This window comes from Dama dama, chromosome 29 (assembly GCF_033118175.1).
Source record: "Dama dama isolate Ldn47 chromosome 29, ASM3311817v1, whole genome shotgun sequence".
NCBI classification, from domain to species: domain Eukaryota; kingdom Metazoa; phylum Chordata; class Mammalia; order Artiodactyla; family Cervidae; genus Dama; species Dama dama.
The window spans coordinates 58,038,513-58,062,071 of NC_083709.1; the positions used below are offsets into that span (position 1 = coordinate 58,038,513).

The following is a 23,559-nucleotide window of genomic DNA, read 5'->3' on the forward strand; positions in this document are numbered from 1 at the left end:
TATTTCTGCAGTTCACATAATTGCCCAGTGAAAAAATAAAGTTAATTCCTTTTTCCCCCCCCCAAGACTATCAACGCAGTATTTGTTCTGTTTAATGTCACTTTGGATTACTAAGAGACATAAAAATCCCCAAACATAAACATCATTAAACAAAAACCTATTCAAGTGGAATACAAAACACACTGAAGAGTCATCATTAATTCCTTAAAGTTTTTCTTTGGTTGTTTTTTGGTTTGTTTTTTACTTTTTAAACATCTCCACCCAAACCTCAAAGCACAGACACTCAAGTACAGATGAAAACAATCAACCTTTCCCCAACATGAGCTACAAAAGCAGATGCCTAGGGCATCAGTGTGCTGGGTTTACATGGATCATGTACTCACTGGCTTAAAACTGAATCATCTTGACTGTTTTAACTTTGTTTATATTGCTTCTTAAAATATTGTGTTTGAGGGTTAGAAATATAACTCAACCTTGTGAGCAGCACAGATATGAAAGGACAGAAGGACTTATGTGTCATTTGAAAAGTGTGTATATATATATGCATATATATATATATATATATATATATATATATATATATATATACAGACACATCCTTGAGCACATGGCACAAATTTCAATCAAAATGGGTTTGCAGTCTTAGTGAACATTGCTCCCAATGCCCCAGGATTGCCTGCTCATTTCATCTGTCTCCAGCCTCCAAGCCTGGTTTTGGCACAGAATCCCAGGTCTGGAAAAAGGGAAAAGTCAGAGGGGACAAGGGAGAGACCAGATTTTTTTAAAAAATAAATAAAAGGAATCAGAACATGGTAACATTCCTAAGGATCTGAAACTTACAAAGAAATAAAAGAACAGTGACCAAGAAAGAGCATGGATGATCAAACCAGCTTAAGCCTGCATCCTGGCTCCCTCTTCGGTAGCTGTGCAACCTTGGGCAAGTTATTTAAACTTTCAGGACATAAATTCCCCATAATATCTACCTCGAGGTGCTGCTTCTGGGATTAAATGAGATAACTTCTCTGAAAGTTCCTGGGCTAAATCCCTTATTTGAAACCAAAGCCCCAGTCAGTGAGCCCTAGGACTAAACTTTGACCTTAATACATATCTCCTTCTGTCCCTTCAAGGAAAGCCTGCTAGAGATACTTCGTTTCATGCTGCAAGATTATATATCACATCTGAGGTGTTGCTAGTAGAGAGATGCACTGATCAAAGCCTTCCATTAAATAACAGTGCATACGTGTAAATCCATGGCTGATTCATGTCAGTGTATGACAGAACCCACTGAAATGTTGTGAAGTAATTAGCCTCCAACTAATTAAAAAAAAAGAAAAAAATAAATAACAGTGCACTGTGTTGCCTCTCCCAGACCAAGTCTGTACTTTCAGGAACTCTTATATCAAGGAACACAGCAAAGAGAGCAAACTAACTTATAAACTGCTGAAGTACTGAGCTCAAAATCATGAAAAGTGACCAGAATTGCAACTTTCCTATACATATCAATGCATGCCTAAGTGTTATTATGAACTTAAGTCCAAAGAAAAGCCATAAAACTAGAAATCTAGTACAAAAATCATTCTCCCATTTAGATTAACATTTTAGATAACTTTAAGTTCTAGGCTGATAATCATCTGCCTATATCATCTGCTCCTGATCATCACTGTACAATGTCTCTGGCATAAACGGCCCTACCTCGTTTCAAAGCTAGACAGAGCAACTCCATACTTGACCTATTCCGGTTCTCACATGATCTCTCAGGACACCTGCCTGATCTTTCCCACTTAGGACAGTTCCACAAACAGTAAATAAATTCAGAAAACAGATACTATCTTCTGTTTTCAAATTAAAAAAAAAAAAAGCACGCACTGCCAAGGAATAAATGATCTTCACTGTGACTTTAAGAAAGAGCTGGGGGCAAATGTAGGTGACAATGACAAGGAGAAAGCAATCTTTGGTCCGGGTTTCCTGAACTTTGCCTCATGCTTGTTCTACCAAATCCTCAGCTATCAATCACCTTGCAAATCTAAAACCAGCAGCTCTCCCCGAGTATACTCATAGGTCCAGTGAGAGAAAGCCAACATCAGCTCCTCCAAGGTGTTGCTGGGGGCAATTTCATCACCATTGTTGTTGTTGTACTTCCGGAACTCCCCCGTCATATACTTCTCGATGGTCAACCACTGCTGGGCTGAATGGCAGTAAATTAAGAAAACTTCCAGGAACCTATGAGGAGGAAAAGAGGTCACTGTTTTCCCACCAGGCAGCAAAGGTGGGAGTTATGTCACTGGACAGAGAACAACAGAGGAGATGTCCTAGCTTGACCGAGCAGCCCCAGTGCACATGTCCCTGCCTTTCTACTGAAAAAAATGGGATGCAAAGATTTGGAGCTTTCCCCACGCTCACCCACCTCCCTGCTCTTTGAGGAACTCTTATGAGTACTGGATTCAACTTTTCTTGCCTTGCTCTATGAAGTTCCTTGTAAATGGAACAATAAAACTTTACTGTGAGTCCTCAGCACTGAACTATGTATGATCTATGTTGCTAAATGAATCCAAGTATATGGAAACACTCAGGTGAAAGTAATAAGAGTTCAATCCTTTAAAGTTTCTAATTTCTATAAGATAATTAGGAGAGGAAACTATGTTTACAATAGAAGTGTTTTCCTGCCATAATGTTTCTGGATATTAGTAACAACACCCCAGATCTGCCTGCTTTCGTAATGGAGAGGTTAGTCATGGCCTCTGCTTGATCTGCTCTTTTCCACTCACATAAATTCAGTGATTTAAGCCAAACACCCCTGGGATGTCTCCTTCTCTTTTTACTGTCTCTAAGAATGATCTAAAGAAGAAAACAAAATTAAGATCATGGGGAAATTCCCCATGAGTTTGGTATTTCTTGTGACCAACAGGGGTACAACAAAACTGATAGAAATCCCTACTTAAGATGAAGGGCCAGGTGCCAATATTTCCTCACCTTGGAGAGTAAGGAATGGTTTGTGGTTTTACTTGGTTGAAGGTATAGATCAGCTTTTGAGCAGCTCTTTGTTGTTGAATTTCCTGCAAAATAAGGAGCATTGATAAAAATATTGCTTTACTACCACATGCCTACTAATGAATGATCACAGAAATACTAGAGGCCTCCCAGGTCTCTACCTGGGAGGTAGAGACCCACTCCAGCTCCATCACTACCCACTCCAAAAGTAAAAGCTAAAAGAATAAATAAATAAATAAAGTAAAAGCTAAAAATAATAAAATACCACCACCTCCAAATACTGGAGTGGGTAGCTTTTTCCCTTCTCCAGAGGATATTCCCAACCCAGGAATTGAACCAGTGTTTTCTGCATTGCAGGCAGATTCTTTACCAACTGAGCTATCAGGGAAGCCCCAATTTCAAGATCTCTTGGGTTGAAGTAATGGCCTTCGACCAGGACAGAGCCAGATCCCCTTTCTCCGACCTGTCCATCTGGGCTCTGGGTCTCTGACTCACCCTGAGGCAAAGATGAAGCACAGTACTCTCCTGGAAGATTTCCTGCCACGTCTGCACAACCTCAGGAAGAAAGGACTTCACGATGAAAACCTGCCCTGGCTTGAGGATGTCATCCTCAGACCAGGTGCTAATGACTCTCATGGCTTTGCGGAGGCCACCATCCATCTCCTCCTGGGACAACACCTGGATCATAGCAGATCTCCCCCGCTGGGACCAAGAAGACATGCTTTTATCCAGATTCAAGGGGGAACTCTCCTCCAGCCTGTAGACCGTTACTTCTTCTCCTACTGCAAAGAGAGATGCAGGGAAGGGGTTCAATGAGACCTATGTCTGTGACATGAACAGCCTCCTAAATACCAACTCAGAAGAATCGATTCAGTTTCCCAAAGGATCAGAGGGGAATGGGAACTGCATCTGTTCAGGGTCAGGTACAGACATCTGGCTGTGTCAGAGTCCAGTAAAGAGGGAGAGGAAAAATGAACAAAGTGCCAGATGTCACATAAGAATTAAGTTGTTCTTATTATAGAGTATAACTAGATTAAAATAAACTCAGAGTAGCAAGGCTATGCTTCTTTTGTTAAAGACAAGTACTCTTAAAGAGACAGTTTAAACCCCGTGTTTATTATCATCCCCCTTCGGAGTTGTTTTAGAACTGTTTTTGTTTTTTTTCCTAACTGTCCCTTCCCTGACATTTTAATACCAAGGATATACTGTATATCTGTTTATGAACTCTGAGTGTGTGTGTATCTGTGCTTTACACATGAAAATAAAAAGGTGTTTTTGCTCCCTTGGGGGTGATATTATCGCACTGAGATAGGTTAAAGTTAGAAGCAAAGTCATACCCCAGAACCTTTCCCTCCTTCCTTTGTGCCTTTGGACAAGTTGTGTAAAGCCTCACTTTGCTCATCAGTAAAATGGAAGTGTTATTACAAGAGTCACTTCATTAGGTGGTTGTAAAGATTAAATATAGTAACACAGCTAATGTGAAGCAGACTCGCAGTTACAAACCCAATCCCACTTTAAAGATTTTACACCCACATGTTCTCTCACTGCTCTGCAGCTTCCACTTTTAGGCTGTTGAACAGGGAGCCATTCTTACGGGGCCTAGACTCCACCTAACATAGTGTGGAACGCTTCCTGACAGAGGGAACACACTACATAAAACTTCTGTCCGGCCTGTGTTCTCCTTACGCCTGTTTCAAATGACTTTTCTTATATAACACTGTACTGGTTTACAAAGAAAAGAATCTATTCGCTCACTCTTGCATTTAATTGCTTACCAAAGAACATGTCTAGGTAACACTTAGTAACATGCTTTTGAATATTTATTCTTGGTGCCCAGATAAACGGCCCTGGAGATCTCTTTAGAGTTCTAAATACCTAGAGGATTTAGAACAAAGCTACTGAGTTGAACAACCAGTTGTGGAGCCAAGTGGAAGGAGAAGGCATTTGCATCAATGATCAGAAGCCACCTGATCTGTCCTTATGTGCAGGATGGGAGAAAATCAAGATCAAGGACAGTGCAGGGACCCTTGTTATGTTGTCAACTGGCAGGAAAGAGAAATATCAGTAGCCTTGGCTAACGTGAGTTTGTTTTTCTTTACTACTCCAGCCTTTAAAAATCACGTTTGTTCTCTGAGCTAAGAGCAATTAGTTTACATGAAACAAAACAAATAAATAAAAAGCAATATACCAAACATTTCTCTTTAGATGTCTGTTAGCTTTTTCTGTATTGACATTTAATGCTTTCTTCTCTGTTTATTACGTATGGCTGGTTGGTTCTTTTCTATTCTACTTTTTCCAGCGTTAAATCAGTGAATGCCAGGTGCAACAGTATTGCTTTTTCCCCCAACTGCTGCTCATTATAGTCCTGTCCCCATAGTATATTAGGTTTTGAGCCTAGATACCAGCCAGGCAGTTAATAAGAGTTTCCATTTTAGGAAATTAATATTGCTAAACTGCAACCATGGGTAAAAGAATATTTTCAATTAAAATTATGCAAAATGTTTTCTCCTATGATTCACTCAGATGTTTTGCCTTTGCTCTGGCACAACCTCAAGAAGGTAGAAATGGCACTCACCAAACAGTTGGATTGGTGTAAATGGTATGGTCTGAGAAAGCCTCATTAAATTGTTCCTTTCAATGGCTGCAAACAAAAGCAGATTTACTATTTTAAGTACGCATCAGTGGACTGAATTTATAGAAAGACTCCCCACATCAATATACTCACATAATGCTACAATATTTTACTTTGAAGGCCCTTTATTTGTTCCTTTATCAAAAACAGTATCTATAATACAGTATTTAAAATAAACTATGCCTTAAACAGGAAGGATATCCCAGTTTTAGTAACAGATTATATAAGATTATCTAGTAAATCCTGAGCTAGGGTTGTCACCTACACCCTCCTGAATAGCAAATACCACACTAACCCATATACATATGTGGAACTTGCTTTTAAAGAGCCTTTTAATCTTTGGTCTTCATTCTCTGGTTTTTCTTTTCCAGATCAAATCTAATGCACAGTGGGCTGTGGGGACATCTACTGTTGATTTTGCAGAGTTCATCTTCTTTTCCCAGAGAGAGCTGAAGACTAATTTTAATTAGAAGCAAGTGCTCTGAATTTTCCTGTTACGAGTTGTATCCTAACAGATCAGAATCAATGTCAGTTAGAGTGTTCCTCACCAGAGACTTTCTTCAGCTGACAGCTGGAGTCAAAATAACAGATTACTGCTGAGCTGAAAGACCCAGTTATGAGAGCCTGGAATGTGGAGTCTGAAATCCACTGAAACACTATTCACTACAGAGAATTCAGGATAAGGTAGCCTTTTACCGAACCCTGAACACATGACCTTGATATAATAATAATGGTAATTATCACACCAATACACTTGTACTCTTGTATCCAGCTTTAAGAGTGTATAAAGAGTTCAGTCATGTAGTATCTAAACCAATGCTGAGAGCAATGATACCCAAAAGACCACCCAATGGCATGAGTCCAGTTGGTTGTTACATTACTTTGCATTTCAAAGGGTTTCCTTTATTCTCAACTAGCCCTTTGGCAGATTGCTCCTCAGGAAGGGCAAGTACAATTATTCCCACTTTGAAAGAAAGACTACTGAATCACTGTGAAGCGATGTTGCTTAAGAGAGTCAAGACCCTTGACGTCTTGTTTAATAACATCCCTTAAGGTGTCTTTGTTGAACACCCCCTGTGGGGCTGGCATTCATTCAGTGGTTATGTTCACTGAGGGCCCAGTGAGGGTACAAAACCCTTCCTTAGAGAACCAGCCCCAGGCCTGCCTCCTCCCCAGTCCAAAACACAAAGATCTCTGGTTTTGACCTTGTAAGGAATTTTCAGATCTCAAGGTCATCCTTCCCTTTTACAATTTGGAACTTACCAATACAAACATTTTTTTTTTAATCCAAAACTTCTTAAATCCTAACAACTTGTTTTCCCAAGTTAAGAAACCTGAATGTGCTCTCATCAGAGTAAACAACTTTTCAAGTTGCAGTCATATCAACACCACAAATTCATGAATGCTTTTGTTTCCAAATGCAGTCTCACAGACATTTAGTTCCATTGACATATCCATGTGCACACGCATCCTACCTGAATAATGATGGTGAGGCTCTTGAGGGCTTTTTAAGGAGGCTGAGATTTCTGAAATTACAGAGAAGATTGACATTTTAATTACTTGGCTGGAGATAAATACATACTTATGAATATATTGCCTTCAAAGTTATTATTGAACAGGTTAATCAGAATGGCTTCTCGGTTTTTGAAAAAGATTGCCTAATATCCTTTAACCACATTATTGTGCATGGTATCCTGACAGCTTCCAATCATCAATGCAATATCTACAAATATATTTATATAGGGAATTGAAGAAAGACAGGTAATATTAGCCTCAAAGATGTATTTCCTCTGAACCAATTACACCTCTGGGTTGCAGAAGGCACACAGCTGCCCATCACATTTCACGACATCCCAGAAGCACAATTCTCTGAGCTCCCTGCCAAGGTGCAGTGCCCACATAAAGATGTTATTAATATCGAGTTATTAGCAGACTACTTCACTGACTTAAAAATGACAACAAAATGGTGAAACATATTAAGAGGTCTATATCAGAAACAAAGGAGGTGGAAGGGAAGGAGACAGTAAGGGATTTGTGTGGTTACAGAAGGACTGTGTGTTGGGAATACCTCTTGCAAGTTCAACTGGTTCTCTTCTATCTGCTCAAGTCCTAAATTACAAGGCTCAAGAGAAATCCTTTCCAACAGTTTTGCCATTTCATAGAGTCAGAATTAAAGTGGAGAACTTTGGTCTCGTGGTGGTAACTGCTTTATACTTTGTAGAATAAGCAGCGTAATGAGCCCAATTTCACAGATGTCTCTGGCTTTTTGCTGCTGGATAAGCAAAGGAAAAAACTCCCTCCCTTTGGGGGTGCTGGGTAAAAGGTAAGATCATCACAAAAGACTGTTCCTTTCTGGAATAACACTGTTTCAGTTAATTTGGAGGTAAGGAACAGGAGTGGTGGTCTGAAAGCCAGGTAAAATCAAGAAAAGGATTATTATTTTTCTTTTGTACATGAAAAATTTTTTGTAGGTGGAGAAGGAATCAACTGCAAAGAATGTACTGAAAAATGTAAGAAATTGAGATGGAACAAGATCACAGAAGAGGAAGGTGTCTGATCTGTATCAAGGGGTCAAAAAGACAGAAAGGGGTAAAATCTGAAAGTAGCTACAGAGCGGTTTCGGTGAGGGAGGTGTCTCACTGAAGCAGGCTTGGTCCTACTTAGCCACTTGGGACACAGAGTCCCACTGAAGCCACAAAGGAAAGATCTACATATAATCTCATGAGTTCTTATTGGGCAATGTGTGAAAACACCACAGTAAAGAGTTGTCGAGCAGTCTAAATGAGCTCAGTGACTATACTCTCACTCACTGGAAAATCATGGTTGGAAATTGGTTACTCCAAAAATTTTAAACCAGATATCAGTCCTGATTTATCTGGGGAAAGACATTCAAAAACTTTCTACTTTTTACCGAATTTGCTACTCTGTATAGTAGACAAAAATCACAAATAGGATTTCAAGAACTAAAAATCTCAGCAGGAGCATAAACCTCACCAACAATAATATGAAAAAAATATAAAAACTTACTGTTAACTCCATTTGAACTTCTCAACCTGTTTGGAAAATTAAAGTTGTTTAGATAATGCTTAAATTTTCCAATGATCAAAGATAGAAAAAGTACGCGAAAACAGTAAATAATACAGAGTCTATAAGCATATATTTATATACATGTGTATATATTTCTTTAAAGGAAAGGTGTCAGTTACATCTGAGCCCTACTTTTAGAGAAACAGTTTACAGCAATTATTTTCATAGAAAAATGAGCACCAGATATGCATGTAAGTCGTTTACTGTGTATGCCCTAAGCTAACTGAAAAGCGGTTGTTGGTTTTTGTTTTTAATTAGCTGTGTGATCACACAACATATATAAGATTTAACTGTATTTGTATTCTTCTGGATCAATTAAACTAAAAGGTTCCTGAACTATGCAAAGTAGATGCCTACAAATGAGTCTATGAATGTCTCTGGACAAGCCTACAAATCAGTTTCATTAGCCCACGTGATCCCTAAATGTTCAAGGCTGAAATTAGCTGTCTTTAAATGGTTACGTGCCCTGCTCAAGTGCACAAGTGGCCATGGGCAAGTCAAAATAAGTGCATTCAAAGAATATCTCCAGAACGTAAGGTCCTTGGGGAAGAAAGTACAATTACAATTATTGTTTAATTTCATGCCGCAATAACCCACCACTCTGAATGAGCACAAACTACTGAACCTTTGGGAGAAGAAAGACATGTGCACATTAATTCTAGAGGCAGGCTTGCACAGAGAGACCTTGATGGGAGCTTCAGAGAAAAGGCCATCTCAAACACAGCTACTGCAAACTGCCCATCATATTCCACCTGCCTGACATCAATGGCCCCTTTGTAGAGTACAGATGCTTTTGAATTCTTCTGCTTTAGCTATAAGAATAGTCAATTTGATGATGTAACTGGAAAAGTCCATAAAACACGACAAACAAAATAGAATAATCTGCCTGGCTGGTGTTCCAATATTCTCTGAATAATAAATATCCAGGAGTCTCAAGTCCACAAAAATGTGAGTTCTCTATCTGCTCTCTCTAGCCCTGTCCTCCTGTCCTCACACCTTCTCCAATTGTTACTGCTTTGATGAACACTTAGGATGTTAAGTATTCTTGCCTGGAGAATCCCAAGGAGGGAGGAGCCTGGTGGGCTACAGTCCATGGGGTCGCAAAAGAGTCGGACACGACTGAGCGACTTAACTAACTAACTAACTAGGATGTTAAGGAGAAATCAGAAAGATCCATCTTAGAAACTAAACAAACATTTGGGGGAAAAAAACTAAGGGAAAGAACTATCTAGTCTTCACTTTAAGTCTTTTTTTCAGTCAAGACAGATTTATTCCTACTTTTTAATGCAAATTTCACATGAGAAAAGATATGATACTTATTATTTCATGTGTGCTTTTTTGACAAAAAAAGACAAAATGGTTAATTTGTTGCAATAGTACATGTTTCATTATATTCTTAAAAGGCACTAAGGTGAGATCTTGTTGCCAAAAACAGGAAAGCTAGGAGAATAAATAACTGTCATTCTTGCTAACAAAAGAAAAATATTGTTGTTGGACACACTTCTCTTTTTCTCCTTTTCTGACCCAAATAAACCTTGGTTCCCAGTCCAGTTAAAAAAAGAACATAAGCCAAAGATGCTTAAAGACAGACATTCAGAAATACTCACTGAGACTTCCTATTGACTGTGGTGCTCCTGGAATCCCACAAAGAGCTTTTGCTAAGATCCTGAGCAGAAGGGAAAGATCATTACATGCTCACCCAACTTTCTCCCACCTCAAGCTTCCAACAACACATTTACAAAACACACTCCTTGGAGGATATGGTTGTTTTCTTTCCCCCTGCTCGAGCTCAATATTTCTTTTACTAAGTATCAAAATTCAAGCTGGAAAGATGAATAATGTTAGCACAATATATGAGTAACTCAATGTGGTGACCAGCTTTAACAGAAAGAATTTTATGGGGACATCAAAGAGAAATTGTAATATATAATGGTTTCTACAAAATTGAGAGTGAACATATAACATCTGTTAAGGATGTGAAAGAAGGAATGAAGGTCAAAGTTGACAGGAAACATTGTTATGCCAAATCATCAGATCATTGTTTCAGTTAATGATTATTCAGAATGTTACCTTGGAGATATCTCATTCTATTTCTATTTAGATTCAAATTATTTCTTAAAATCTAGTATACTCCAAGCATTGTGTGTGCGTGCATGCTCAGTCGTGTCAGACTCTTTACCACCCCATGGACTGTAGCCCTTCAGGCTCCTCTGTCCATGGAATTCTCCAGTCAACAATACTGGAATGCGTAGTCATTTCCTTCTCCTGGGAACCTTCCCAACCTAGGAATCGAACCCTGCAACGCAGGTGGATTCTTTACCGTCTGAGCCACCAGGGAAGCCACTCCAAGCATTACGCTAGGCATTTTCACTAGTGTTATTTTTGTTATCCACTATTAAACTGGTAAGGATGGCATTAACCCCATTTTAGAGATGCAGCTAAGGAAGCTCATAAGGTTAATTGATATGTATAACTTAGAAACCTAGAAAGTGGAAGAGCCAGGATTTGACAGGACAGACAGGTTCCCTGACTACCTTCAAGTAGTATTCTGTTTCACAGATTACATTCCTATAGGAACATCTGAGGTTGTTAGTATATGTTCATATAAGTGATTTGTATACACTTTCCAAGGTCATAGAGGTAATGTTCAAACAAAGATCAAAATTATATTGGGGGGGGGGGGCGGTGGGTAGGTGGTGGTTAGTCTATCTAGATCATGCTTCCCCCATGGTGGGTGGCAATATAACAAGCACATATTTGCAGACGGAAAGAAAAACTGACTGAAAAATCAGTACTCAAGAAACACTGAAGGTCCTTTACTCTGAAATGTCCAAATCCCCTCCAACACATCTACAAAGAAGTTGGCTTAGCCTGTTTAACTAACCATACTAAGTGAGACATTAACTACTGTGAGATAAACCATTCCACCCCTGGAAAGCTGCAAAAGGTAAAAATTCCTTCTCAAATCAGGCTGAAACCTGTCTCCCAGTAGTTTGTATATGTTGTTTTTTCAGCTCTGCCTCTGAAAAGTGTATTAGAGATATTTTTATTCCACGTGGCAACTTTTATATATTTGAAAACAGTTTCAAAAATTCATAAACTTTTTCTCATTCATGCTAAAATGCTCAGGATAGGTTATTGGATGGATAAATAGCAAAAAAAAGAGAACAAAGAAAGAATAAAGTGTGGGGGGGGGGTGAAAGCTGAGCTTTTCAAATATCAAATAAAATGCTTTCACCTCTTGAGACTGCCTTACGTAGCCACTGGCTTGCACAGGATGTCGTTTAGCTTCTTTAGTTTTCATTTTCTGATATATGTAAGATTCTAGACCTTGTTAAAAGGAAGGAAAAAGTTAGAGGATACATGAAAATGTGTTACATGTGAATCACAGTTGCAAATACAAGACCTTAACACTGTGCATTTATCTAAATTGGAATATACTTTTCTTTTCTCTTTTAAGCAAGTTTTACCAAGATTCTTTTGTCCTTTTTACTCAAGTGGTTGAAAGCTATTTACCCCGTTTCTATTCTTCCATAGTTACCCTTATTGTTTATAATAATTAATACTTCTCTATCAAAGAATTAACTTATCCATACCTTATCTTCCTATAAAATACCTTTAGTAATTTTCACTTTCCCCTGAACCTTGTCATCCATGCTTTATTCAAAATACATGAAATTTGAGATCCAAATTGATAGTAATTCCTCCTTAATAGCAGAATCAAGCATTACTGTAGGCTACTTAAAAAAGAAGACAAAATCAAACAAAGACAAAAGAAAGATAGAAAAGAATGCCAGCAAATAGCTTTAATTTTTAGCCTTTTCTTTAAAAAACTTAACAAGGATCATTATTGTTAATATTTTTTATACCTGGTATTTAAAAGTCACTGGCACATAGTAGGCACTCAATAATAGTTTAATAAATATTTGGTTGGATTAATTCTGAGAAAAATACTTATTAAAAGTCCCTGGCTAAAAGTAGTTGCTATTTTTTCCTACTATTTGGTGCTGGGAAAAAAGTATATAGGAAATGGGAAAAAACCCCACAAAATTGTATATATGATACCTCTCATAACATCATAAAATTATGATAAATATGATCTCAATGATAGCACACTACTATAATTAAAATAAAATACCTCTATGAAAACCTAAAACTATGCCTTTCCTTTCATTATTAATTTCCTCAAAACTTTACTTTTTGTGTTTAGGAGGAGCTATCTGACAGGGCACCCTCAAAATTATTTTTTAATTCTTTTTCAATTCTTAACTCAGACAAGTTTTTAAAAAAACAAAGTTCTCAACCCAAATGTGGATCAAGACACTATGCCTCCTGAAGTCTTCAGATTAGCCAAACACCTGGAATTAGCCTAATTCTCTAGGTCTTCTCTTCCTAGATTTAAATGAGATTCTTTGCCAGAACCCTCCTGCCACTCCCATCTTTCTCAGTTTGAATTTTTTTTTAAATAAGAGAAGATGGTCAAAAGGTACAAACTCCAGCTATAAGATAAATAAATACCTGGGGAGGTAATATACAGCATGGTGATTATAGTTTAACAATACTATAGAGTGGCTAAGATAATAAATCTTAAAAGTTCTCATCACAAGAAAAAATAATTGTAACTATAGGAGGTGGTGGACATTAATTTATTGTGGTACTAGTTTTGCAACATAGATATACATCAAATCATTATGTTGTATATCTAAAACTAATACGTGTACCTTAAGTTTAGTACTTCAAATAATTTTAAATATTTATGACTTGCTAACCACATAGTCCCTTCTGTTTAAAAATTAGTAAGGGTCTCTTATTATCAAATATAAGAAGTTCAATGTTCAGTTCATCGTTACCTATTCTGTTCATAATATGTCCTCAACATATCTATCCAGGCTCATTTAGTCTATGCTTAGCTCACAGTCTTCATTCCTAGCTCACTGATCTGTCTTCTATCCTCTACAAACATCATTACTACTAAGTTTAAGGGAATCTTGCCGATGGAATAAACACTATATGGGAGCAGTTGTAAATAACCAACTACAACTCAATCCGCGGAGCTCTGTGTAAGGGCCCATTTCAACGTCACCTGAACTTTGAAGAATTTATAACATTAGATGACTCCACCCCATAAATCAGACTAAATGAATACTCCTTGATGCAGATTCAACAGCTCTGAATAGGAGACTATCTACATTTTAATTCATTTTAATTTTTCTTTTCTGAATTCTGACAATTATCCCATTAAACAAATGCAAATTGCATCTCTTTCATAAAAACTAAAAGCAGAAAAGAGCTATTTTTCTAAGAAAGTGTGGCCCCTGTTCATTCTCTCACCTTCACTTGGAAGAACAGCAGAGACCCCCACTGGTCTAAAGCCCATACCCTGAGGAAACTACCAGGGCTTGGGTAATTCAAGAATGCAGACTGTTACATACTTATCTGACTAAATTTGGACACTGGAATCCAGTTCTTGCTGCCCTTCTGTGCTTCTGAGATCTTATTTTCTCCGGGCTCTGAGTTCAATTGGTCACTTTGAGAGCAGGAGTTGACTGTTATGACCTGGAGAGAAAGACACTCGTTGGAACAGAGTGACGTTAAGCTGAATACATTCCAAATCACATTAATCACTGACTCAATGGACATGAGTTTGAGCAAACTCTGGGAGATGGTGAAGGACAGTGAAGCCTGCTGTGCTGCAAAGAGTTGGATACAACTGAGCAATGGAACAACAACCGCATGATGAAGAACAGTGGTTGTTAATATTGGCTGCACATTAAAGTCACCTGGGAAGTGTTAAACTTCCACCACTCGTGCTGGCAGGACACAAGCATCCATGTGACTTTCCTATTTGCAGTCCTGACTCAGAACCAGGGTGAGGAGCAGGGTTTCTCAAACTTGAGTGTGTATCAGAATCAGCCGGGACTATGTTAAACCCACAGTTGCTGGGTCCCACCCTCAGGATCTGTGTGTGATTCAGCAGGTCTGTGCGTGTGTGCTAAGTCCCTTCAGTTGTCCATGACTCTTTGTAACCCCATGGACTGCAGCCTGCCAGGCTCCACTGTCTATGGGATTTTCCAAGCAAGAATACTGGAGTTGCCATGCCCTCCTCCAAGGGATCTTCCCAACCCAAGGATCCTACCTGCATCTCTTATGTCTCCTGCAATTGGCAGGTGGGTTCTTTACCACTAGTGCCACCTGGGAAGCCCTCAGTAGGTCTGAGGAGAGGGCAAATTTGAATCTCTTAAGTTTTCAGGTAATGCTGATGGGAGACCACAGTTTAAGAACCACTGGTATAAAGCAAAACAACAAAAACATAAGGCTTGGGTCTGAAAGAACTGGTTAGAATTCTATCCCTGTCACTCAGAAACTATATGAACGGGGTAAATCACTTCATGTCTATGAGCTCCATTCCCTTCATCATTAAAATAACAGAGAGCTAACGATAATGGCTGCCTCAAGTGCTTCACAGGGGCAGAGAAGAAATGAGATAAATTGACAAACTACAAGGTAACAAACAAAAGCAAGTTATTAGTACTTGAGCTCAGTTATTAATTCTTATTTTAACTCTGGCCATTTTAACTATTCCCAACATAATTCTAAACTCATATTTTATGGGATCCCAGCAACTCATCGCATGTTCCCTGAAGGAAGCACATTCTTTATGGATGTTAAGTCTCCTTCAAAAGGTGATTTTGCACTAGTCACTATGGAAAGGCACATGAAACCACGTGAGATACCACTGTACGCTCACTAATATGCTAAAATCAAAGAGATTGAGCCTACTAAGGACTGGCAAGGACGCAGACCACTGGAACTCTCATAAACCACGACTCATAAACTGGTGGCAATGTAAGTTTCTTCTAAAATTAAACAAATACTTACCATATGACTTTGCTATTCTACTCCTAGTTACCAAAGAGAAGTGAAAACATATGTCCACACAAAGACCTGTACACAAATGTTCTTAACAGCTTCGCTTGGAATAGCCCAAAACTGAAAGTAACACAAAAGTCCTCCAACATGAGTTGATAAATGAATTATTGCAAATCAGCTCTGCTGACTCTTAGATTTACATCTCCATTCCTTCCAGGACAGTGTTATTTGTGTACTTGGCACTTTAGAATAAAGAGAAATCGAGCTAGGATAGGATACTACCTCAGTTGCCAAAAACATAAAAGGCACTTACTGGCACCTGTAGTCCTTGTGTTTTCTTCTTTTTCTTTGACAGTTTCCTATCCTTGGTTAGCAATTTTGTTTTGATCCATTTTGACTGTCCTATCTCTGAGAATTTTGATAGATCTGTAAGGGAAATGATTTACATGAGGCAATTAAAACAGTATGTGGAACCATTTTGTTTCACAGGTAAGACTGAGAGAATGGGGAGAATAAGAATGGTAGCAACATTCAAATTTAATCCCGGTTTTAAAATGTTTACTTCTTACTTTTAATCTTAGAGATCTTCAACTTCTCCTCCTTGTGTAATCTCAAGCTCTGATTCCCAGTGAAGGGCTTATCTGTCCGAAGCAGACTGATTCGAAAGGATGTGTTTGGCTGGAGCCATGGAAGTACTTCTGAGCAATCCCTCTGGGCCAATCTTGCCGAGTTATCAGACAGGGATCTGCCCCGGATCTGCCTCCGGCCATGTTCACTCTGTCTGGAGTCATGGTTACAAGTGGAGGCCACGCTGGTTTGCCATTGTTTCTTGGGGCTAAACACACCAGTTTCATCACCTTCTGAAAATGCCCAGTTCACATATCCACCTCCAGATTCCATGCTCTTGACTTGGGAAGGGAGGGAGGTCACTCTCGTGGGTGCAGGTGTGCAAATCAAAGCAGGGAGCACGTGTTCCCCCTCATCTGGTCTGGCTGGTATCTGAGCAAGTGACTCACCCTGCTCCTTGGTTTCCACCATGGTGCCCTGGGCTGAGACACCCGGAGTCTGCCACATGAGGTGAACAGGGACCTCAGCCTGCCTGACGTGTTCAGTTGTCAGCCCATCTGTTCCTGCTTCCGCAGATGGTCTGGACAGAGGCAAGTCAGTTTTTGCAGAATAAGAAACTTGTTCTAGATAAGACGGGACCAGGAGATATTGGCCATACTTTGGGTGTGCGTGTCTGTTCAGCATCACCCCAGAAGCAACGACACGATTTTCCATGTCTTGCTCTCCTTGGGCATCTCTTACATTTGAAGTCTCTTGATCTGTAATCTCAAGAAAGGGCCCTTTCGGTCCTCGTGGGGGATACCAGCCTCTGGCCAGGCTCCTCAGCAAAGAAGGGGGCATGCTGTAACACTGATACTTTTTCTTCTCAGAGAGTGGCATGCTGCCCAGAACCTCTGCACAGATGACATTGCTCCAGCTGTGGGGAAGTTTTCTGCAAGTAGAATGCTTTCTGTTGGCCAGGAGAGCCTTATCTTCTTGTAAGGTGTCAACCGCAGAAAGGACTTTTAAGGTATCCACTGTCAGGGCAGAGAGATCCTGCAGGTGTCCCACCTGGCTGTCCAAAGACAATAAGGACTCCTTTATGAAAGACACCTTTTCATTCATTTCTTTCAGTTGGAAGTACATCTCAGTAACCCTAAGGGTAAAAGGAGAGCGAAAACCAGTAAGCCCAGTAAGCCAATGGGAACTGGCCTTCCTGTCTTCCTGCTCTGCTTCCATCTCTAGGCGGCTCCCCAGGCTAAGCTGCTTCCCTATGTTCAGTCTGTCTTCCACCTCCTTCCCGATCCAGTAGGCACTCTCATCCCAGGTGCTCTCACCCACTCCTATAATTCCCACTGTCACCAGAAAAAGGAAAATTAAAAACTGTATTTCTAGCCCTTATTTCTCTCCAGTATTTCAGAACCACATTTCTAGCTTCTACTAGTTATCCTCCCAATCACCTCATCAATCAGCCTATTTGTATTCATTAATATATTCATTAATTACATGACAAACATTTTAATATCTCCTATTGTCAACCACTGTGCTATTTTGGTAGAGAAAGGAAATCCTGAGGATGAAACCAGAATGATAGGAATAGAATCAATAATAAAAAACATTATTAGAAAAAGTTTATATATCTTTTAAAATAAAATTCCATGTCTACAGTATAAACAAGCATCCCGGTTTCAAACAAAACCCATTTTAAGAGACCTACAATCAGAGAAAGCCTGAGGCAATTCTTAAGTGATTTTGAATACTGGAACCCCAAATTATGATATTGAACCAGTGGTTCAAGTAAAAGCAGCATAAGACACTATCAGTTATACAAGTACAAAAGTACATTGCAAGTAGAGTCAAATTAAATTTAACAATTGACTTCATTTAGAGAATTAGAACGAACAAAGAAAATATATCTATATCTATCTCTGTTATATGGGTATAGGTTTTGTTTTGTGTATACCCAAAAAAAGATATGTTGAAATCCTAACCCCCAGTATTCCTAGAACATGACTTTATTTGAAAGGAGGGCCTTTACAGAGGTAATCAAGTTAAAATAAGGTCATTAAAGTACACCATAAACCTGTGTAACTCATATTCTTATAAAAAGGGGAAATTTGGAGATAGAGGGAATACAACGTGAGACAACTCCCTCCTGACTGGAGTGATGCATCTATAAACGGTGATGCATCTACAAACCAAGGAACACCAAAGGCTGTCAGCAAACGACAAAAGCTAGAAGGAGTGAGGAAAGACTCTCCCCTAGAGTCATTAGAGAAAGCATGGACCTGCAAACATCGTAATTTTGGACTTCTAGCCTCCAGAACTGTGAGATAATAAATTTCTGTTGTTGTAAGACACCCACATTTTTGGTATTTTGTGAGGTGTGCGGGCATGCGTGCTAAGTCACTTCAGTTGTGTCTCACTTTTTACGACCCTATGGACTGTAGCCCGCCACACTCCTCTGTCCATGGGATTCTCCAGTCAAGAATACTGAAGTGGGTTGCCATGCCCTCCTCCAGGGGATCTTCCCAGCCCAGGGATTGAACCCGGGTCTCTTATGTCTCCTGCATTGGCAGGCAGGTTCTTTACCTCTAGTGTCACCTGGGAAGCCCTTTGTTATGGCAGCCCAGGAAATTAATACAGTTATAACATTTTTCTTTCTTTCCTTTTCCCCTCTGTTTCATTCTCTCCTTTGCAGAAAGGAGTATACTTTCCAATTTCTCAATACTAAAAATCTTTGATAAACAGAAATAAAGTGAAAAGTAGCAAGGGAGGGAACATAGTCAACAATTTCATGACTCACATCAGCATACGCAGAAATAAAAAAATTGTTCCCAGTCTTATCTGGGGGCTGGGAGAAGCAGTGATTGATTATATCATGAAGAGCTTGGCACTCAGTTCTAGGAAGCACTTTCCAAAATAGTGTTAGACATCCCCTCTCTAGAATATATTTCAGGTCACATGGATTGAGAAATCTTCCCCTTCTTTCTGGAATCTTTGAAGATAGAAATGAAAGAATAAAGCGGGTGGTATTTTCCATTTTTATTATCATCTGAGGGTGATAGGTGGAGCCCTCTCTTGCTTCAACTTCTATAACTCTATAGAGCCTTAGTAGAGGCTTCCTGACCTTCTGGAACCTGTGAAACTAGAATTGGCAAGGATGATGAAGAAAAGAGCACAAAATATATGTATATTCACTTCCAAATATGCTTCATTAGAGCCTCTCTATCTAGCACACTGCTTCATCTAATTCAGAAACAGTACAGTCCAAACAACAGTAATGGAGACTCATTAAGTTCCATTAGCAGCAGCCCCAACAAAAGGATACAATAGACACCAACAAGCATTCAGAGCCACAGGTAACCTGCTACAAGAGAGGCTGTTAGGCAAATAACCTGGTCACCCTCAGATCAGGTCCTCTTGCCTTCACAGGCACTTCTTTTCTAAAGCTCAATGTCCTATGAAACATATTTTAATTATATTTCTCAACCACGATCTACATTAATCAAGTCTTTGAGTCATTCTGACATGGAAAAGAAATTCTCATAATTTTTGTTTCTCCTGTGCAAGGCTTGAGAGTGAGGAGGAGACCAGTATGGTTATTGTTTCATTGTGGGTCTCTGGACTAGATATTGTAAAATGCAATTATAGAAAGTATTCTTATTATTATAATCATCATGATAATCACAGTCTTCCTGAGTGCTCATTATGTGCCAGGCATTACACATTATTTTATTTAATCCACATGACCACTCTATAAGGTAGGCATTCTACTATCCCTTCATGAATATAGGTCACACTACGCATCACATGGTCAGAGAAAGAGTGAGGCTTCAAAGCCAGAGCATGCAACTCCATATTCAATGGCATTAACCACTGCCCTCCAGCAGATCTCAGCAACTCAGCAGGGATCCAGGCAAAGTTCTATTGGGGTCCTAGAGTCCCATGAAGGACGAATGAATTGCACCCACACTTTCCATGCTAGGAGTTGTTCACAAATGTTTCTCAGTAAGATATCATGATGAAATGATGATGGGATCTGCTCAAGCTATAACTCTGCTGAGTCACATTGCTCAACATGATAGTTTAAAAAAAAAATTTTTTTTTAAGATATAGCACTTCCCAAATATAATGTAACCAAACATGCTTACTATGGAAAAATCCCTAGTTAACAGTTTATTCTATAGAACAGAGAGAGAAAACACTGGCTTACATCACTAGGGAGAAAAAGTAGCCAACATTCCAAATAGAAAAAGTAAAATATAAAACAGACTTAATATGTTCTCTTCCCACTTTTACCATTCACCTAACTCTGTAAGGATACAGATAATCTCTCCTTCAGAGGTAGGCAAACATCTTCCTAATGTCTTCTCCCTCCCTCTTCCAACTATTGCTCAGTTACTGCCAGAAAATATTCTTCCCTTCCTGGTGACTCAGACAGTAAAAAATCTGACTGTAAGGCAGGAGACCTGGATTGGTCCCTGGGTCGGGAAGATCCCCTGGAGAAGGGAATGACTACCCACTCCAGTATCCTTGCCTGGAAAATCCCATGAACAGAGGAGCCTAGTGGGCTACAGTCCATAGGGTCACAAAGAGTTGGACACACCTGAGCAACTTTCAGAAGGACCTCAATAAGGACCACCGTGTAAAAAGGGGGCTCGTGAAACAGCTCTATCAAAAAGGAATATTGATCAATTGTGTTTTGAAATTAAATTAGGGTTTCATAACCAAATACTAGAGCCTTTGAAAGCATCTAGAATCTTTTTCAGAAGCTACTTACCCATCTACCATCTACCATCTACTTCTCTACTCAAACACCAAGAAAAAACTGAAGAAAATGTAATAGCATATGATGATTATTGGTGTTCAGTCTACTATTATTACTATCATCAAGTTTCACTCTGCATTCACTTGACTCATGATATTACCTTCTCCTAGTTTTCATTATTCTCTTCTGATCAATTCTTTTCAGTCTTCTCCACAAGTTCCTCTGCCTCAGCCCATGACACAGGTGTTGACACCGCTCAGGGTGAGACCCACTGAGTCTCCTCACTCCACTTGCTTCCTGAGCATAATTGCTTCCTCTCTCATAGTCTTATTTTCCTACAATACAAGCAGGTGACTCCCAAATTTCCCGTTCAAATTTTGCCCTTAGGGCTCCAGAGCCATATATGTAAAGCCTTCCAGACACCTCTGGCTAAATATGCCACTAGAATCTCAGGCTCAACAAGCTTAAACCTCATTGCTTCTACCCGCTGCCTCAGTCTCTGCCATGCATCTTACATTCCTTATCTCTGCAGTGCCACCTTTCACCTCATTACCCTGCCTTAGATATTATTCATCCTGGACTCCATCTACTCCCTTATCACCACATCCAATCCTTAACTCATCTCATGAATTGTCTTCTCTAAATATGTCTTTATTTATCCTCTCTGCTATGCCCTAAATGTTTGTGTCCCCACCCAAAATTCATATGTTGAAACCTTAATCTTCAAAAGTGATGGTGTTGGTACATGTGGCTTTGGGGAGGTAATTAGGTCATGAGGATGAAGCCCTCATGAGTGGCATTAATGCCCTATTTTATAAAAGAGACTCCACAGAGCTCCTTAGCGCCTTCTACCATGTAAGGATACACTCAGAAGTTTGTAACCCAAACAGGGCCTTCACCTGACCATCCTCACACCCTGATCTCAGACTCCCAGCCTCCAGAACTATGAGCAATAACATTCTGCAGCTTCTAAGCCACCCAATCTGGGAAATTTTGTAACAGCAAACGAAATAGTTTAGTCAACCCTAGAAGAAATCAACCCTGAATATTCACTGAAGGACTGGTGCTGAGCTGAAGCTCTAATACTTTGGCCACCTGATGCAAAGAGCTGACACATTTGAAAAGACCCTGATTCTGGGAAAGACTGAAGGCAGGAGAAGAGAATGACAGAAGACAAGATGGTTGGATGGCATCACTGACTCAATGGACATAAGTTTCAGCAAACTCTAGGATACGGTGAAGGACAGGGAAGCCTGGTGTGCAGCATCCATGAGGTCGCATGAGGATTCAAGTCCACGAGGATTTGAAATAGCTCAACTGGAATTCCATCACCTCCACTAGCTTTGCTCGTAGTGATACTTCCTAAGGCCCACTTGACTTCATGTTCCAAAATGTCTGGCTCTAGGTGAGTAATCACACCATCATGACAATCTGGGTCATGGAAATCTTTTTTTGTATAGTTCTTCTGTGTATTCTTGCCACTGCTTCTTAATATCTTCAGCTTCTGTTAGGCCCATACCATTTCTGTCCTTAATTGTGTCCATCTTTGCATGAAATGTTCCCTTGTATCTCTAATTTTCTCTAAGAGACCTCTAGTCTTTCCCATTCTATTGTTTTCCCCTATTTCTTTGCACTGATCTCTGAGGAAGGCTTTCTTATCTCTCCTTGCTATTCTTTGGAACTCTTCAATCAGATGGATCTCTCTTTCCTGTTCTCCTTTGCCTTTTGCTTCTCTTCTTTTCACAGCTATTTGTAAAGCCTCCTCAGACAACCATTTTGCCTTTTTGCATTTCTTTTTCTTGGGGATGGTCTTGATCCCTGCTTCCTGTACAATGTCATGAACCTTCATCCATAGTTCTTCTGGCACTCTGTCTAACAGATCTAATCCCTTGAGTCTATTTGTCACTTCTACTGTATAATCATAAGGGATCTGATTTAGGTCATACCTGAATGATCTAGTGGTTTCCCCTTTAAGTCTGAATTTGGCAATAAGGAGTTCATGATCTGAGCCACAGTCAGCTCCCAGTCTTGTTTTTGCTGACTGTATAGACTTTCTCCATCTTTCGCTGCAAAGAATATAATCAGTCTGATTTCGGTGTCGAGTATTTGGTGATGTCCACGTGTAGAGTCTTTTGTGTTGTTGGAAGAGGGTGTTTGCTATGACCAGTGCGTTCTCTTGGCAAAACTCTGTCAGCCTTTGCCCTGCTTCATTCTGTACTCCAAGGCCAAATTTGCCTGTTACTCCAGGTATCTCTTGACTTCCTACTTTTGCATTCCAGTACACTATAATGAAAAGGACATCTTTTTGGGGTGTTAGTTCTAGAAGGTCTTGTAGGTCTTCATGGAACCATTCAACTTCAGCTTCTTCAGCATTACTGGTTGGGGTACAGACTTGGATTACTGTGATACTGAATGATTTGCCTTGGAAACAAGTATTTTCATTACAAGAAGAAAATCTGTAACTGTGTACAGTGATGGATGTTAACCAGATTCACTGTGATCATTTCACAGTACACAAATGTCAAACCATCATGCTATATGCTTGAAACTAATATATTGTTAGGTCAATTACAGCTAAATTTGAAACATGCATATAATCACATGCAATCCTTCATTATTTTAACACCTACAATTAGTAATACATGCACAGCAGCTTTGATCTTAC

The 23,559-nt window shown here is 39.5% G+C and overlaps 1 protein-coding gene across 4 annotated transcripts in view; it reads right to left on the reverse strand.

The window, feature by feature from the left end:
• The window catches only part of TRPM6 (transient receptor potential cation channel subfamily M member 6), a 151,624-nt gene that overhangs the window by 14,465 nt on the left and 113,600 nt on the right, over window positions 1-23,559 (reverse strand). For 3 of the 4 annotated variants that reach the window (XM_061132095.1, XM_061132093.1, XM_061132094.1), the window contains exons 26-36: window positions 16,147-17,279; window positions 15,891-16,003; window positions 14,140-14,263; window positions 11,946-12,037; window positions 10,315-10,373; window positions 8,648-8,673; window positions 7,096-7,146; window positions 5,564-5,629; window positions 3,484-3,770; window positions 2,971-3,053; window positions 2,015-2,220 (exon numbers count right to left, since the gene is read on the reverse strand). In XM_061132095.1, coding sequence (XP_060988078.1) covers window positions 2,015-2,220; window positions 2,971-3,053; window positions 3,484-3,770; window positions 5,564-5,629; window positions 7,096-7,146; window positions 8,648-8,673; window positions 10,315-10,373; window positions 11,946-12,037; window positions 14,140-14,263; window positions 15,891-16,003; window positions 16,147-17,279 — 2,240 coding nt within the window. The remainder of the gene's footprint in view (window positions 1-2,014; window positions 2,221-2,970; window positions 3,054-3,483; window positions 3,771-5,563; window positions 5,630-7,095; window positions 7,147-8,647; window positions 8,674-10,314; window positions 10,374-11,945; window positions 12,038-14,139; window positions 14,264-15,890; window positions 16,004-16,146; window positions 17,280-23,559) is intronic. The other variant, XM_061132096.1, reaches the window with a different exon arrangement.